General features: G+C 29.3%; 2 protein-coding genes across 3 annotated transcripts in view; one reads left to right on the forward strand and one right to left on the reverse strand.

The window, feature by feature from the left end:
• The window catches only part of Pus7 (pseudouridine synthase 7), a 37,588-nt gene extending 26,115 nt beyond the window's left edge, over nucleotides 1-11,473 (forward strand). The window contains exons 13-15 of the mRNA XM_087151219.1: nucleotides 2,841-2,910; nucleotides 9,536-9,687; nucleotides 11,335-11,473. Of these exons, the coding sequence (XP_087007345.1) occupies nucleotides 2,841-2,910; nucleotides 9,536-9,687; nucleotides 11,335-11,426 (314 nt within the window). The 3' untranslated portion in view covers nucleotides 11,427-11,473. The remainder of the gene's footprint in view (nucleotides 1-2,840; nucleotides 2,911-9,535; nucleotides 9,688-11,334) is intronic.
• A 1,861-nt stretch (nucleotides 11,474-13,334) lies between these two features.
• Nucleotides 13,335-17,599, reverse strand: part of LOC107438084 (pro-neuregulin-2, membrane-bound isoform) — a 108,558-nt gene continuing 104,293 nt past the window's right edge. The window contains exon 6 of one of the 2 annotated variants that reach the window (XM_016050259.2): nucleotides 13,335-14,761. In XM_016050259.2, the coding sequence (XP_015905745.1) occupies nucleotides 14,733-14,761 (29 nt within the window). In that variant the 3' untranslated portion in view covers nucleotides 13,335-14,732. The remainder of the gene's footprint in view (nucleotides 14,762-17,599) is intronic. The other variant, XM_043049231.2, reaches the window with a different exon arrangement.

The following is a 17,599-nucleotide window of genomic DNA, read 5'->3' on the forward strand; positions in this document are numbered from 1 at the left end:
CATGCATTCTTTGATAAAAATTGTTTGCTTGGCTGTGTACTATCACTTCCTAAAATTTTGCCCATCTTTTTAGAATCACCCTGTATATATATATATCATAATAAATAAATACAAAAAGGAAAAAAAAATGAAGAAAATTAAGAAAAACAATGATAAGTTTTATTTATTGCGCATAAGTTGCAAGTAAATGGAACTCATAAAATAAGTTCAAAATGTAGAGAAAACATGGAAAGAATTACAGAACAATAGAACAATGAAAAAGTGGGGGGGGGGAGAAAAATAATATAAATAACAAAAAACTGGAAAGAAAAAAAATTCAAAAAAAGGGAAAAAATGAATAAAAATACTGAAAAATAGAAGATATAATCTTTTTATCAGCTCACACGATTATATCAGCAAAAAGGAGTGCTCTCTAATATTGTATCAATATAGCCAAAGCAAAATATATCAATAGAATAGTGTGAGAAGTCAAAAAATTAATATATATATATATATATATATATATATATATATATATATATATATATATATATATATATATATATATATATATATAATATAAGAAGAGAGTGGTATGATAACACATAGCCAATTACAGAAGACTTCGGGTTAGTAACGCACGGCGCAGCCAATCAAAATTAAGAACGGTAATAATTTTTAATAATGCTGCCTACAGAAATGTTGCAACTAAACTTACCAGCTAAAGCTTGTTGCGATTTTTATTTGTATCGAAAGTGTGAAATATATTGATAAGAGTTTACTTTAAAATACTCATATCTTTGCTACATAAAATGGATCGCCATGAATATCTTTTACTTACTTTTAATAGTTTTTAACTTACTTTCAAAATCTTGTTCAACCAGAAATATTAATTAGCAGTCCATATTTGCTTGAGATATTTCATAAATAATGCATAAAAGTGCAAATCATTCGTACACAAAATGATGCAACAAAAAAAAAAAATCAGTGACAAATGTACATAGCTAGGTTTTGGGAATATTCAGAGATCTATTGTAAATAGTTTTTAATTTTATTGTTTTCACCTTATTTTTTTATAACAATTCTGACAAAAATGTTTATTGATGATTGATAACGTAATTATTTCACTTTATTTTTGTGTTTTTCTTAGTATTCAGTATGACAAAAAAAATGGTTTAAATATACTTGAGGGTGCTCCTTGGCAAAATTGGCGACTTATGTTTGACGCCATTCCTGTTTGCGGGGAACACAGTGATAACAGAAATGTCTGCCAAAACATAATGTAATTTCAATAAAACATTGGAAAATTTTAACAAAACATCGGCCAAAACTTTATAAAACGGCAATGAATCCAGTGTAAGCAAAATTAATAAGCCCAATAAAATGCATTTTGAATCCAAACGAAAATTAATGGAGTAAGCACAGAAAGAAAAGGAAAAAAACAACTCACTTCTTCATTCAGCTTGAATATCCTGAGATTTAGGCGCACAGAATTCTCTAATGGCAGTTAGATACTGTCTAAATTTATCATGAATAGAATAGACATTTATCATGTGTACCTCCAGTGCCACATAAATTCGGTGAAATACGAATTAAAAAAGCGGTGACAATTTTTCTATAGTCCCTTTTTATGACTGCCCATATACCTTCGATCTTATTGACCAGAAGCAAAAGTAGCCTTACCAGCCGGTATCCAACGTAGAACTAAAGGATCTCTGAGATTTCATATACCATTGAACACTTAAAACTAGCGCTAATCAGAATCACGATTGGGTTTCAACATCATCTTCCAGCTTGGCGATCAACCTCAATCACAACTTGTCGAGAATCAAGGGGCATCCTCAAATATAGTCTACCCAAAAAATTAAATTGCTTAATTTAATTTGTCGAATTTCAGTTACATATGTTTTTATTATATAATTTGCTTTTTGTCTGATAGAAACTAAAATATTTTGTCAGTCAACAGTATTGAAGTTAATTGGGCAATTACTCGCAATGGTACATATTTGCTTTTGAAATATTACTTAGCATCAACTTATAATTATTACTTGTTTTAATTTGTTTGCCATATTTTAAAGTTTTTTCATCAGGTTTTAATTGTTTTCAGTTTAGAATTTAAATTACTGAGGGGGGGGGGGAGGAAGATATGAAGCACCATATAGGGAGCGTCCGGCATCCTATAAGATCAACAATGATTTGAGTTAAGCTCTGCCATGCGTGCTTCGGATACAGAGATTAATCTCCGGCTAATGCCCTATAGTAATGTGTTAAATAATTTTGCTTCCTCGCTTTATGTAAGTTTATAATATTGTTTGTACTAAAATTGCTTTATATAAGTTTATAATGCTGATAATAAGCACCTCTGACACTTTACAATCCTATCATATTCTCTCTATGTGATGTTGGTGCAGAAAAATTGGCAGCTAATCTCCAGGAAAACAACTTTAAGATTGTTCGCAAAGTGAACAAAAAATAATTGCGTAGCAATTATCGGGGGTTGGGGAGCGAATGTGAGCAGGGGGCGGAGCCCTCTCTCTCTCTAAATATATATATATATGTTTAATATTTTTATTTTAATAAACATGCTCTCTTGTTTTGTATATTTGTTTTATTCTATATGCATTATGCAATTAAATAATATATTTTAATAATGCAGGATTACTTAAAACTTTTAAATTGTATTATTGTTCTTTTCTCTTGTATTTGTGTATTATTACTCCTCAAATTATTATTTCTTTTTAACTTCAGTTTAACATTTCTAAATATTTCACTCTCCGTTTTTTTTCAAGCAAGCAATATACTGTAAGATCCTATTTTATAAACATATATATTTTTTGATTTATTGTTATTGTTCCATATAGCTGGAAAATGGTATGAAGAGGCTTTGCGGGAAGATGGAATGAGTTTTGACAATTTCAAATCCAAAACAAAGTAATTATATATTCAGCTTCAATTTACTTTTATTTTAATTCATTGTAATGAGCAGCTTTTGTTGTGCACTAGGTGTGACAAGTAGTTAACCAGACTAGTCTTAAGATTAGCCTCATTGAAAATATTATGCAAATACTTTTTATACCCCTTAAATACACTCTCCTTTTCTGTCAATGCATTGCTGCATCTGAGTTATTCACAGTTCAAGGAAATGCTGCAGGTCATTAAATGTCGCTTTCTGCAGTAAATCTGCTGATTTCCTTTACCTTTTCCACAGACTAAAGACACGCTTCCTTGAATGCACTTTTGGGAACATGTAATATATCCATAACGTTGGGATCTGGTGAGTACAATGAATTCTCAAGCACAGTAATGCGTTATCCACAAAGAACTGTTTCACAGGGATCCTATTGTGAGATTAGTGGTTGTCTTGGTACAAAATACACGTCTTTTTCTAAGCTTTCTTAGGACCTCGATGTAATACTTCTGTTATACCTTTTGGCCTTGAACTGCCCATTCAATCATAGTGATAACAGTGATATAATATCAATCATAGGGATATGATATAAAAAAAAATATGAGCATGACCTTCAATTTTGGATTACTCATTTGAGCTATTTTGGCCCTTAGTGATGTAGGGTCTTCAAGTGCATAAACTGTTGTTTAGTTTCGAGTCGAACTGAAAATTCCACGTTTCTTCATGTGAAATATTTTTCAATCAGTTCACTATCTTCTGTAAAGTGTTGCATGATGCAAGAGCAAATGTTTTCCCTGTTCATTTTTTGCCCACATATCAAGTTTTACGATACCAGTTTTGTGTAAATTTGGGTCATGTGCTACTCTTGAGAAAATTTTTTCTTGTTGTCTCTCTGTCGATGTTCGCGATTATCTGACTTAATTCAAACACTGATTTGCTTATCTGTCTGACTTGATCTGCTTGCCCCTGCGAGTACACCTGACTAATTTCATCTGGTTTTATTTTTTAAACTTTCGGCTTTTTGGTTTTCTGGTTTTAAATATTTGCTTTTAATATTTTACCTCGGCACTTACCGTTTCCATGACTTTGTTCTCCCCTTGAACTGGCATCTTCATTATTCATAGGACATTCGAAATGAAATCTTGCTCTTGGTCAACTTCAGCACCCTCTGTCTTACCTGGTGTCATCTTTTAGTGTTTATCCTTTTGGTGAAACTTTGGTTTACCTTAAAACATTTTTAATCTTAGAGGCACTTAGCCTTGAAAGGGAGCCACTTGAACTTTTAGTCGACTATTTTAATTCTTCTATTAATCTTATTTTAGTCTTATTTGTTTTTAATGTGGTTTTTCATATTTTACCATTTGATGTTTTACCTGACCTTTTATATGTTTTTACCTGTATTTTTGACACTTTTATTGTTGGTTGATTTTATCCACTTTGATGTTTTAAGCACTTTTAAATTTTATTCTGTTTTGTTTTTATTTTATTTTTTTGATTTTGGTATTTTTCCTATGTGTTTCAATCTTTTTAATTTTGTACTTTTACTTTTCTGTAGTTTTGTAGTGTTTAGATCACGTGCAAACGGGTGAAACCCTTATCCGCAAACTCCTTCGGGGGTAGGTCGGTTACTATTCATCTTAATTCAAATACTCATAGGTTGTCTTCATGCAAGATTTCCTAACCTTTTCAATGTTTTCATCATTTCTTGAAGTCATGGTCGACCAGAAAATTGGTCATTTTCAACAAAATTGACCGATATTCTGAATTTTGTTTGTACTACTAAACATTTGGACGCCCACATGAGTGGTAGGCTTCGCGCTGTCGTGCCACATCTCCTTGGTTTGATCCTCAGGCCGGGTAACATTGACTCAGCCTTTCATCCTTTCGATAAATGAAGTCGATAAATGAGTACCAAGCATGCTTGGGAACTAAATACTGGGGGTTCCGCGTTCGGCTGACCACCCAACCGGGACATCTGCTTTTGCATTCCAGATCACAAAGGTCAAGAAAACTGAGATGGGCACAGTAGACCTTGGCCCTCTATAGGCTGTCGCGCCACTGAGTTTAGTTTATTAAACATTTGACTATGTGACAAGCAATTATCTCCAAAGATCTCCCTTAAAATTTTAAAACTTTTAGTAGGAGTTTTTATTAATTTCATGAAATATTTCAAGTTAGCACTCTTCTTGATGTTTAAGCTTATCATTTTTGCGAAACTTCGTCACAACCTCTTACTCAAACAAGGATAAAAAGCCAATTAAATTAGACAGAGAGTAAGAATAAAGTGCTATATGTACTGAAACCAACAAGGTTAAAAGAGATAATGGAGTAGTGCAAAAAATTCCTTACTTTTATTATTTAGTTTAACTGTTTCTTAAAAAGTTTACAAAGTTTAGTTTACTGTTTTTTGAAAAATAAATTTGGAGTATGTTAAAAAACTATTTCTCCTTGCTTATAACTGCATTAATACCTTTGCCTAACTCTTGTTTTCCTTGTGGTAAATTAAAAGTGCATGTATAAGATAAATAAATAAATAAACTGTAATCACTTTGAAAAGACTTTAGATAGAGCAAGACAGTTTAATCTCAAAGTCATTATATTTTCTTTCTTTGTATAAGGTAGGGTATTATTGCTATCTTCTGGAGAGATTTTTCGCAGTACCTATTCTAAGCCTAGTATATTTTACATAATTGAAAACAAAAACACCTGCCTTTAAATGCCCCAATGTTGTAGATGTTAAATTTTTTTTGTATAATCGTTTTAAACTATTTAAAATTAAGAAGAAAGAGAATTAAATTGCTTATGTTATAATATTTAGTTATATATTTCATACCTGTATAAGTCACTATTTTTCCACAAATTGACAAGCAGAAAGACAGATTTATTATTCTATTATGTTTTGAGAAATTTTTTTTTGTGATATTATACTAATTAAATAAAAACAAAAAAAAAAACTAATCCTTTAAATTGAATAGCTTATAAATTGAATCAACCTGTCTAAATGTAATATTAATGTAGTAACAAGATGACAAATACATTTTCATCTTGTACCAGGTTGTGATGGAGGTGGCCAGATTTAGATTGTAGGCTAAACTTGACTTTTTCTGTTCTCCTTTTTATTGTTTTAATATTTTTGCCACTTTTGTGTTCTACTAAACAGGATGTGATTACTGTGCACATTGATGAATGCTCCACTTCATCTCATTTTAATTGTTGTGTGGAAAAGTAGAGGAAAGAGCACTTCTGAATGACCCAGTGTCCAACAGGATAACATGGAACATTTGATAAATAAATAAATTAATGTCAAATACGACCCTTAAAAAAATTTTTAAAAAAATTACTGTATATATTGATGTATAAATTGACTTTCCAAACCTCTAAAATTTTACGAAAATCATTCTTTGACTTACGCCCATTACCCCACCTTTCAGGATACACCCGTAAAAAAGTAAATCATTTGTTGATTGTAAAATATCGATGCCTTTTAAACAGTGAGAAAGATATGAATAACTCTGTATCTATTTACCCCTTTTATTAACTATTTTAACATGCTATTTACAGTTAATTTTGCATTTTCTTTCATTATACAGTCAGACCTCGATATAAGGTCACTTTTCCGAAGTCCCGGCTCACTGAATAGGAATTCTTCACTACAGATTATCGGATATATGGTCAAGTTTCAAAAATCGCTATCGCTTATAAGGTCATTTTTATCTGAGGCGAGGGAAGCTTTTTTTTAGCAAAAGCCTATTTAACTTCTATACAAGGCAATTACTCCTCTCGAGTTGTAGGAAAATGTTGCAGCCAACGAACAAGCTACAATTTCTGAAATTGTTTCACAAGTTGTGAACAGTGAGGACAATGACAGTGGTCCTGAGACTGTAGCTGTAACCCAAGTGGAAGTCTTCAATGCAATAAATGTCAGAGGAAATTTTTTTACAAATTTTTTTACAAGGGGGCTGAGGAACATTTTGAGAAGTTACAAAATCTGTAAAACATTGTTAGAAAAATGAGACCAAAATCGAGACAGACCTGCATAAATGATTATTTTAAATAAGGTAAGATGCAATGAATGTATGTACACTTTGAGGAAATTTGTAAACAGCTTCATTTTAAATTAAATTTTTTTTAAAAATCTAACTTTCTTTAATTCTTTACTAATTCTGTTAAAATTTATTGACTTAAATATTTAATTTGTGGCTGATCGTTTCCGTTCGTATTACCATTTTTAAAATATCCTAATGTGTATTACTTACGTGCTTAATTACGAACTGCTAATGAATCGGTTAAAAGGTCACCCCGCTTATAAGGTCACTTTTGCAATGTCCCTTAGGGTGACCTTATATTATTATATTATCTGACTGTACAATCTGACCTTGATATAATGTCACCCTAAGGGACATCGCACAAGTGACCTTATAAGCGGGGTGACCTTTTAACCGACTCATTAGCAGTTCATAACTAAGCACGTAAATAGTACACATTATGATTTTTTTTAAATGGTAATGCAAACGAAAATGATCGCCTATAAATTAAATGTTTAAGTCAATAAATTTTAACAGAATTAGTAAAGAATTAAAGAAAGTTGGATTTTTAAAAATTTTTTTAATTTAAAATAAAGCTGTTTACAAATTTCCTCAAAGTGTACATACATACATTACATCTTCCCTTATTTAAAATAAATCATTTATGCAGGTCTGTCTCGTTTTTGGTTTCATTTTTCGAACAATGTTTTCTAGATTTTGTAATTTCTCAAAATATTCCTCAGCTCCCTCATTGTTTGTAAAAGAATTGCGCATGACATTTATTGCATTGAAGGCTTTCACTTGGGTTATAGCTACAGTCTCAGGATCACTGTGAAACAATTTCAAAAATTGTAGCTTGTTCGTTGGTTGCAACATTTTCCTAGAACTCGAGAGGGGTATTTGCCTTGTAAAGAAGTTAAATAGGCTTTTGTTAGAAAAGAGCTCCCCTTGCCTCAGATTAAAATGACCTTATAAGCGATAACAATTTTTAAAACTTGACCATATATCCGATAATCTGTAACATAGAATTCCTATTCAGTGAGCCAGGACTTTGGAAAAGTGACCTTATGTCGATGATTGACTGTATTTTCTTTACAAAAAAAGTTTTTTTGGAAACACTTTAAATCATATTCAGAAAAAAACATTAAGAATAAGAAAAGCTAAGATAATTTATTCGAGATACTTTACTTAAGATTATTTATTTATTTCAATATATTTAGTATATAGACAACTTTTATAACATACCATAATGCTACAAATTCAAAGCTTCCGGAACATCATCTGTGTCGAATTCAATAATGTTATGCATCTTTGTTTGAGGACTAGTGTATGATATCCAGAGAGAACAATGTGAAATATTTTTAACTTGAAAAAGTTTGCAAACTTAAGATTTTTTATGTCTAGTTTTTTCAGCAGTCTAATTTACATGAGTGCCACTCTTCAGTCCTGAAGACTGAAACTGGTCTTGAGAAAAAGAATTATGTGGACTGAATCCTGTCCTCCAATTAATGCTTCTTTCTAGTTTTTTTAAAAAAATATTTTTCAAAAAATAAAATAAAAAATAATGATAAATAAATAAATTTTCCAGTTATGTTTTTTTTTAAAAATATTTTTTATTGAATATAAAAAATATTTTGTTACAAAAATTATTGCTTTTTAAGGTTTATATCTTTGTTATTTCTATATTTATTATGAATGATTGAATATGGATGTCGCAATAAAAGAATGAATCAAATAAACTGCTTAATTTTGCATTTATATTTCTCTTGTATTTTTAAATGCTGGGCAGAGTCAAGGAAAGATTTTTTAAAAATTAAATTTACGGAGTGAGGACAAAAAATTACTGAGGGGGAAGAGAAAATTATGTGTAGATATAAATTGCTACAAGAAAAAGTTGAAGGTGTATATTTCAGCTGTTGGTGTAAAAAGATGTACAATAGATTTTTTAAAAATTAAATTTACGGAGTGAGGACAAAAAATTACTGAGGGGGAAGAGAAAATTACGTGGAGATATAAATTGCTACAAGAAAAAGTTGAAGGTGTATATTTCAGCTGTTGGTGTAAAAAGATGTACAAGAGAGTCATTTTTATTTTGTTTGTTTTAAAAAAAAATGTTTATTTTTTAAAATTTTTTTTTTGCAAAAATAGTCAAGTCAATATGTAGACCATTATCATGGAAAAGTACATTTTTGCAATCAGTGAGCTGTAAAATTCTGGTAAACAATTCTAGACCATGATAATAGGTTGAAAAAAATCTCAATCAGTCTTAAAATTTTTTTAGAGTGGCACTCTTGTACATCCAACATACCAGAAATTTGTTATCTTGTGATCAAAAATAGAGGGTCTACGTATAAAAAAGCGGCTGACTTATACAATTAGATGTATGGTAAATGTTTGAGGAACAAAATGATAAATTGTAAATAAAGTTCTTAAAAACTTTACAATATTATTGCAGTAGCATTAGCTTTCTGTCTCAATATCCATTCATATTTATTGTAAATTAGCTATAAAGATAAAATATTTTCCTTAGTTTATTTTTTTAATAATTTTGATAGTACTTTAATGTTTTGTTCATTTATGTGAATTTTATCAACTGTTCAATAATATATTTGCAATATTCCAGGTCATATTCTTTGAGTGGAGACTATCGTAAAATCATTGTTATTCCTGAAGAGGTTAAGTGGGAGATAATTCATTATAATGACAACACAATACCATTATCTTTGAGTGATTTAGATGTGCTGAATGGTATAACTTTGCCAGATTTTCCAAGCAGTAAGTTGTCCTCAATAATTTTAAGGATATATAGTTTTTTTTAGTATAAAAAAATATACAGTCAACGAATCATTTCAAGTTTCAGGTAGGATTTCAGTCTGTGAAGATGAAACATAATCCAAGTTTGTATGTTACACAGTAATGCCACTGTGGCTCCTTAATGGTTCATTAAGGAGCTGCGGTGGCTCAGGGAATAGAGCGCTCGCCTCCCACTAAGGTGACCCAGGTTCGATCTGGTTGATTTGAATTTTGCTTCTGTCTCATATCGACCTCAGTGCTGGTATTAAATATCCTCAGTGGTAGATGGATCTTGTGTTATGGTTAGTCTATCAAAAAGTCTAGTTTGTCCCTATACTTGATCCAGGAGTTCCCTGCTCTTCTGGGCTGGGTTCAAAATTACAAGGCTTCTGAGTTGAACATTGATAGTTGCAAACTCAAAATTGGATCGGCTGTTCATTATCAACAAAAAAATGGTTCATTAGAAGAATGTTTCATCAGATATTGGTAGCTGTTACTTCATATAAAAATATCAAGTTCATGCTAATTTATAAAAAGATGAGGCAGTTGAAATTTTAAAAATTATGTTTCTATTCTTGAAAATAATAAGACATCTTAGAGCTCCATTAAAAAAAAAAAGAAATTGTTCCTGCATTGTTATTATTATTTGGAAAACTGATGAAGGATTTGTTATCAAAACAAATTTTTGGAATACAAATTTATAAAAAGGAATGCATCTAAATAATGCATATTATCTTGGCATCAATCATAAAGGGTAGTGTCATGTAGTAGTTGTAAAATACTTCTCTAAGAATAAGTAAATAATTCATTATTGGCTATGCAGCCATTTATCTTTGCCAATATTGTAATTCTCATTTAATATAAGGTTTTGAAATTTAAACTGTTTGCTTTTAAGAACTAATAACAAGCAATTCTACAAGCCAAAACATTACAATTAATTATATCCTTGGGCAGTAAAATAGGTAACAATTTGTCAAAACACAAATTTTGCTTTGAAAACAAAATTTGAAAACTCTCCGAAAATTAACAGTTTGTCTGTCATTTAACAACCTGTAAACTTTAATAAAATAATATTTAAAACTAGGGATTTACTACCTGCAGCTTTAAGGCAAAATATGGCTTTATGTAGCCTTTGAGTTATTATTTAAAACAGTAATTTTAAAGTTTTGTATTAAAATTTAATCAATATATTTTTTGCTGATGAATTCATATTTGTTTTAACTCTTATTTTATTTCTACCTGATTGTTTTAAATATTCAAATTATAGACTTTTTAGTATAAATTAAAAAAAAAAAGCTAGTATTGTTGGTACAAAATGAATACAGCAATTTTAAATAAAGCATATAATAATTCGAGAAATTTTTTTTCTCCATAGAATAATACATAAATTTGTTTTACTGCAAGATAATTTACTTTGTTTATTTAAATGAAGGATCCTTTTAAGTTTGATAATTTGTATTTAATAATTGGAATTAACTTTTTTATGTATATATATTTCATAGATTCTTATTTGTTAATTAATTTTATCACTATTTTTCTGTGCTATATGTATTGCTTTTGTTTTCTATTTTTTTTTCTTGGTGAATATTTTTTTAATATAATATTTAAAAGTGAGTCTTTTAATTCTAGGTGGTTTGCATAAAGCTTTGAAAGTTGAATTCAACCTGCCTTCCTCCTCTTATGCTACTATGGCATTGCGAGAAATACAAAAGAGCAGTTGATGTATAACTAAGATGTGAAATTTCAATAAATTTTTATTATTTTATCATCACGTGTGTTTTAAATTTTTAACGAAATACTGGGTAAAAAGAGAAAAAAAAAGAATGCTTTGACATATAAGGTTTTCTTAGAAAATAAAAATACTTCACTGATAACATCAAAGGGAAAGTTTTTGTGAGTTAGCTGGTACCACAGGCCATAACCTTTCACATTTAGTTTTTCCCTCGAGGTCATTCGTTATATTTATGATGAGTATCTTTATAATCTCTGCATCAATTCGAAATCCCACCAAATGTAAAGTGTATTCTGTAATACACTTTCTTCATGAAAAAGGTATATAAAAGGCATATAATTCAAAACAAACAGAGGGGCTTCCTTAGAAGTGGAGTTTGCTTGTTGCATGACAACTAGCTTGTTGCATGATCTTTACATAGCGCTTCAAACCATATCACTTGAAAGTTTAAAATGAAAAATTTTAGATATTCATCAAACAGCCTGGTCCTTGCACCATATGACTTTCATTTATTACTTTACCTTAAAAAACCTTTTGTAGGGCAAAATTTTCGCTAGGATAATGAGTTAAAAACTGAAGTTGAAAGATGGTTCCGACAAAAAACGGCACAGCTCTATGATTTTGGAATACAACAGCTTGTACCTAGACTTAACAAATGCTTTTTTGGAAAATCAATAATTTTTTTATCAGAAACTCAATTAATAATTTTTCTTTATCAAATTTTTATGGTAATGAATCCTGTACTCATAGGCTTAATTATTATTTTCTGCAAGTGCAGTAACAGATCTTGTAGGGTAGAGTTTTATAATTATTGATTTGTGTCTTTCATCTCTTTAAAAATTATTGGTTCCAATCAACAATACAGTTATTACATAGAATTATAAATGGTTGATTAAGAGATCAACAGCTAAATTACTTTTTGATAAAAATTTTAAGCAGCATATTCATTATGTTTTTTTTTCTTTTTAAATTATTTGTTTAAAGAAGTCTTGAACTCAATTAAATATTTTGATTGAATATTCATATTAAGGATTATTGTTCTCTTTTCATGCAACTACATTATAAAAATTTTCCACATATTGATATAAAACTATCTGTGCTTCATTGATAAAATTATAAGAGCAGAATTGTGTATAAATAGATAAGATTTCATTATTTGTTATAGTAATCTCTAAATTTTATACATAATACTGATATTTTTAATATATTTGCTTTACTAAATGAAATCTTCATTAAGAGAGCATAGAATTAAAGCTTTAACAAATAAATGGATAAGCAAATAAATAAGTCATCAAAACTCTAAACTATCAAATGAATAAATCCATGTATTGTTGATTTGTTAATTTATTGATTTGTTAATTCCTAAACTCACTGGCTCAGTAATCCATGAATCAGTAAACTAATGAATAGAGGAATCAATTGAATAGTAAATCGACAATTTATTAGTTTTCTCATTACTTATTACACTAGTTTTATTCATTAGTTTTTTAAATTATTCATTAATCAATTTTTGTTGACCCTCTTTCATTGATTTGCGCATTAATCAATTATTTCATTCATTTATTTGTTGATTTATTTATTTCCTCATTTATTATTTTCTTTATTTATTACTTTTATGTTCATTCATCTATTTATTTGTTGACTGAGCCATTCACTGATTTGCTCATGAATTATTTTGTATAGTCATTTAAAGAATCACTCTTATAATTTGAAATGTATTGTTTAGAAAGCATGTGATGTAACATTAATTCTATTGATTAGCTTAGCAAATAAAAACATAATTTGGTAAACTGATATAATATAATGTATTAATATTAGTAATGCTAATTAGTATAATGTATTTTGTTACAAAATGAATATTATCGTTACAATGTTTAGTCAATGAAATTCTCTCAACAATATTTAATTATTTTATTGAAAGTTGATTTGCTATTTATGAGGTATATTTTAAGCAATTTTCAAATGTGAATATGGAAAAGCACATACCAAAATCATGAGATTTACTAATTAAACTTTATAATATCAGCATTTTGAAGAAAACAAATACAAACTTTGTTTTTATTACCACAAAACAAGCATTTTTACTTTTTCTTCATTGTTCTTTTAATATTTATTCCTACAAAAACATAATAATAGCAACAGCTATTTATAAGCCTCAGTTGACAGTGAGAATCAGTATAATGGTTTATTTATGATTAAATTTTTTTTCTTTTTGATAATTTTACATAAATTGTTGATCATAATAAAATACTTAATGAAAAAAATACATTAAATGACATTTTATTGATATTAAGAAAATAAAGTCGTTTTATTTTAAGTCTGAGAAAAATAATGATCTGACTTTCATGTCTTAAAGCCAAACATTTGAGTGCTTTTAAAATACCATTTAGCACTTTCTTCTACTAGAATATTCAATCATACTTTAACATACTCTTACAACTTTAAAGCTCATTTAAATAGCCCAAAAGTGCTTAAAATACTTTGGTATGAGCTCTGCAGATTTTGATATCTAGTATCTCACTTAACAAATACGACTTTAAAATTTCTTAATATGGGATTGACAAGCTTAGATGGTTTACAAGTTTTGATACTTCAAAACATATATCTCCATTTTTTTTAAAATCAAAAATGGCACTTACATTTATATTTTCAATTTAGGGTTCTTTTAATAGAAAAAACTTCTATTCATATATACAAGCATAGTTTTTTCTTTCCATTCAACTGCATTTGTTTTTATCATGTTGCACTTTTGCCAAGTTGCACTTCTGTTTCTTTACAATTATGAGTCTTCCATTTCCCTCTGAGGAACATAGTTATGATTTTTATACAGCGCATATATAATACAAAAATGAATCACACACTTGCCTCTACCTTTTTACAAGCAGAAAGTATCTAAGGAAATATGAATCAGTTCCAGATTCAGAATGATGAATCTGACAGATAAATCAGAATGTTCTGCAGATGAATTTGAGGCATTAAATTATGAATGAGAAAGTAGACAGATCAGTCATTCAAAGAGGACGGTCTAATAAATAATATCCAGAGCAAATTAAGCACAGCATCTTCTGCATTTTTTAAGCATGTCTAAACCTGCTCTGAATTTTGTTCTTTTAGTTCTTTACATTCCATTTCTTTTCAAAAAAAAATTCCAAGTTCCTATTTAAACACCTTTGTAACTCTTCCATTTCACACTTTTGTCCTTTTAATTTCGTAATAAAATAGAATTTATTTATGTACATGAGAGCACGAGACCAGCTCTTGCGTATGAAAGTTTCTCTGACCAGCAGGTGATGCATTATTCTTCTTCTTGAAAATCAATGTCAACTGAAATAAATAGTAATTAAATGTATTTTATATGTTATATAAATAGCATACAAATCATTAATAGGAACGTCACTTAAAAAGCCTAGTGGAAAACTGTGTTCAGTCTTTAAGTTTTTTTAAATATATTAAAAATCATGCAAAAAGAAAAAAAACAGAGGCTGTTTACAAAATATCTTGTTCAATTAAAAACTGCTGCATTAAAAATAAATGTTCTACACATATCGTTGGTACTAAAATAACTAAGCATTAACAATTGTTATCATTTTTAATAAAATCAATTTAAAGAAAATAAAAGACTCAGCTTGCAGCATAGTGAAAAGTTGATTATTTCCCCCCCCCCAATTTCAAAATTAGTTACAAAGCCCATCAATAGATGGCGTTGAATTAATGAAAAATGTTTTCTACTGCATAACAGACCTTCTGATTAAATTCGAGCGTTTGTGCATTTTGGCCTTTAGACTCAACTGCTTTTGTGCTGCAAATATTGGTTATTTTTAAAGCATTGTTTTATAGTTGTTTTTTACAGTTAGCAGCGCCATCTGCTGATGATTTTTGTTAATTATTTTTTGAAACTAGTTAAATGAAAAGATCGTTTCCTAAACAGAACGCAACAGGCTGTTCATTTCTATCTCCTTCCGTCTTACTGGATGCTCTCAAAAGGTTGCTGAATATGTTTCTTCATTAAGCTCTTCATTTACGAACAATGGGAGAAATGATTTAATTATTCTTTTATATTACAATAACATAATATAAATTATATTTTAACACAAACAAGTTAGTAATGCTGGTTACATATTATATTGAAATTTGTTTTGTTTCTGAAAAAAAAAAAGTTTACCAATTAGGATAAATCGTGTATCAGATGGAAGGATCTATAAGGTACATTATTCCTGAAATTTACGTTTCAACACTAAGACTACTAACTATGAAGGAATCTCAGAATTCATTTTAAAATCTCTGATGAAACGATCTTTTATATATATATATATATATATATATCCTGAAATTTACTTCAAAACACAACTTATTAAACAACGTGAAACTTGCCTTATGTGTTGTTAGTTTTATTTTCATACCCATGACAAACAATATATTGGTGTCTTTTAACGACTGCTCTTGAACTGTATACTTTAAAATCTGTCCCGTAGTGAACTGATCGTTAAGACACGGTTTCCAGCAGATCACCGAAGTCAGGCATCACTGGCTGCGGTCAGTGTGCGGGTGGGTGACCACTTGGATCAGTCTGCGTAGGGACCGAGGGTGTGCGGTATTGGTCCTCGTTAAACTGTGCTACCGTAAAGTGCTCGACTTCGCGCGACGGTCGTTGGGCTTCCGAATCGGGGGTGCCATCCTCTCTGCAGAGGATCAAAATTGTGATGGCATGTCTTCGGATCATCCTCAGGGATGTTTCCCAGATCGTCGCCAATAGCCCATTGTGCAGCTCTAGTGCGACGTAAATGAAGAACAACAACTTTAAAATCTTTATTAAAAATTAAGTAATAGAAAGTATGATGCAGATTAATATTTAAAACAGGAAGAAACAGAAAGGCAATATAAATCTGTCAAATTACTTTTAAGGAAGCTGTGATGAAAATATAAAAACCAGTTTGATTGCCTGATAAATTTCGCCAGGAGGTATCTAGTAATTCCGTTTCAACTTCAACTCTGTTTCAAACGAGAAAAATAAGTGAAAAGCTCTCTTTATTTTGCAGAGATTCTAGATTTTAATTTTTTGAAGTAGGAGTGCCCACATTTTCATTGTAAACAAGTTAATTTGCAGAAAAAGATTTTAACTGAATTAAAAATGTGCAAAGTAATACAGTAATTATTTGTAAACTCATATCTGTGAAAAAGATGTACAGCGCATCAAAAGGTAAATTAAAAGGTCATATTTATTATTATTATTTATATTTTTTTGTTGTTGCAGAGAATGTGAATGTAAAGTTAATTTTGTTTTCCAATCCAAAAGACTTATAAATATTAGGTGATTTGAATTGAGTTGGACCAATAGATGACTAAATAATATCGCTTCAAAGAAACTGCCCAAGTTTTATTTCACTACTAAACGAGTCCATATTTTATTTGATTAAAGCTGTTAACAATTAAGTGTTTATAAAAATGAAAGCGGAACTAATATTTAGTCCAAATAATCGATTATTTACAAACCCATTGCTTTGAAAACACGTAATCATGCATGTTTTCAATGAGTATATATTCACAAGGTGACTAAAGGACATAAATTTAAACGATAATGCTCTCATTATAGATTTGTTTTTGTGTAAAAGAAAATAGAAAAGTTTTAAAGCGAAAAACTGATATTGATTGCAATACCATGTGAAATAATTTTTACTCCAATTCGTTTATTTATTTTACTTTTATTTATTTTAATTAGATTAGATAGTATGTTATATAACAATGATTGAGAATGTTATTTTTTTTTTTTATAAAATTGGTAGTTTCTTTTCCGTTTACAATAAATGTTTTTGAGTTTAACTTTGTCTTTTTGTTAAAAGATTAAGATTCAAGTATATTTAATAAAAGAGTTGAATTATATAAAACTAAAGTTAAATAGAATTTTAATTAAATTGCAAAAGTTGTAATACTGATGAAAACGGTGGCATTTTTAAATTTTTTTCTATGATCAAATTGAAAGCATTTAATTTTCGTGGTTTTTTACTGATATTTTATTTTATAAATATTAAATAAAGTTGAAGATGCGAACGGAATGTATGCTTTCGATGGTGTGTGAGACTCACGTCTTGTTCGAAAATGGCGAATCAAAATTACAAAATAATCAAAAATTATGTAGATGCAATAGAAAATTCTACATACAATAGA

Source organism: Parasteatoda tepidariorum, chromosome 9 (genome assembly GCF_982258835.1).
Source record: "Parasteatoda tepidariorum strain Cologne lab strain chromosome 9, Ptep-v5.0, whole genome shotgun sequence".
Classification (NCBI taxonomy): domain Eukaryota; kingdom Metazoa; phylum Arthropoda; class Arachnida; order Araneae; family Theridiidae; genus Parasteatoda; species Parasteatoda tepidariorum.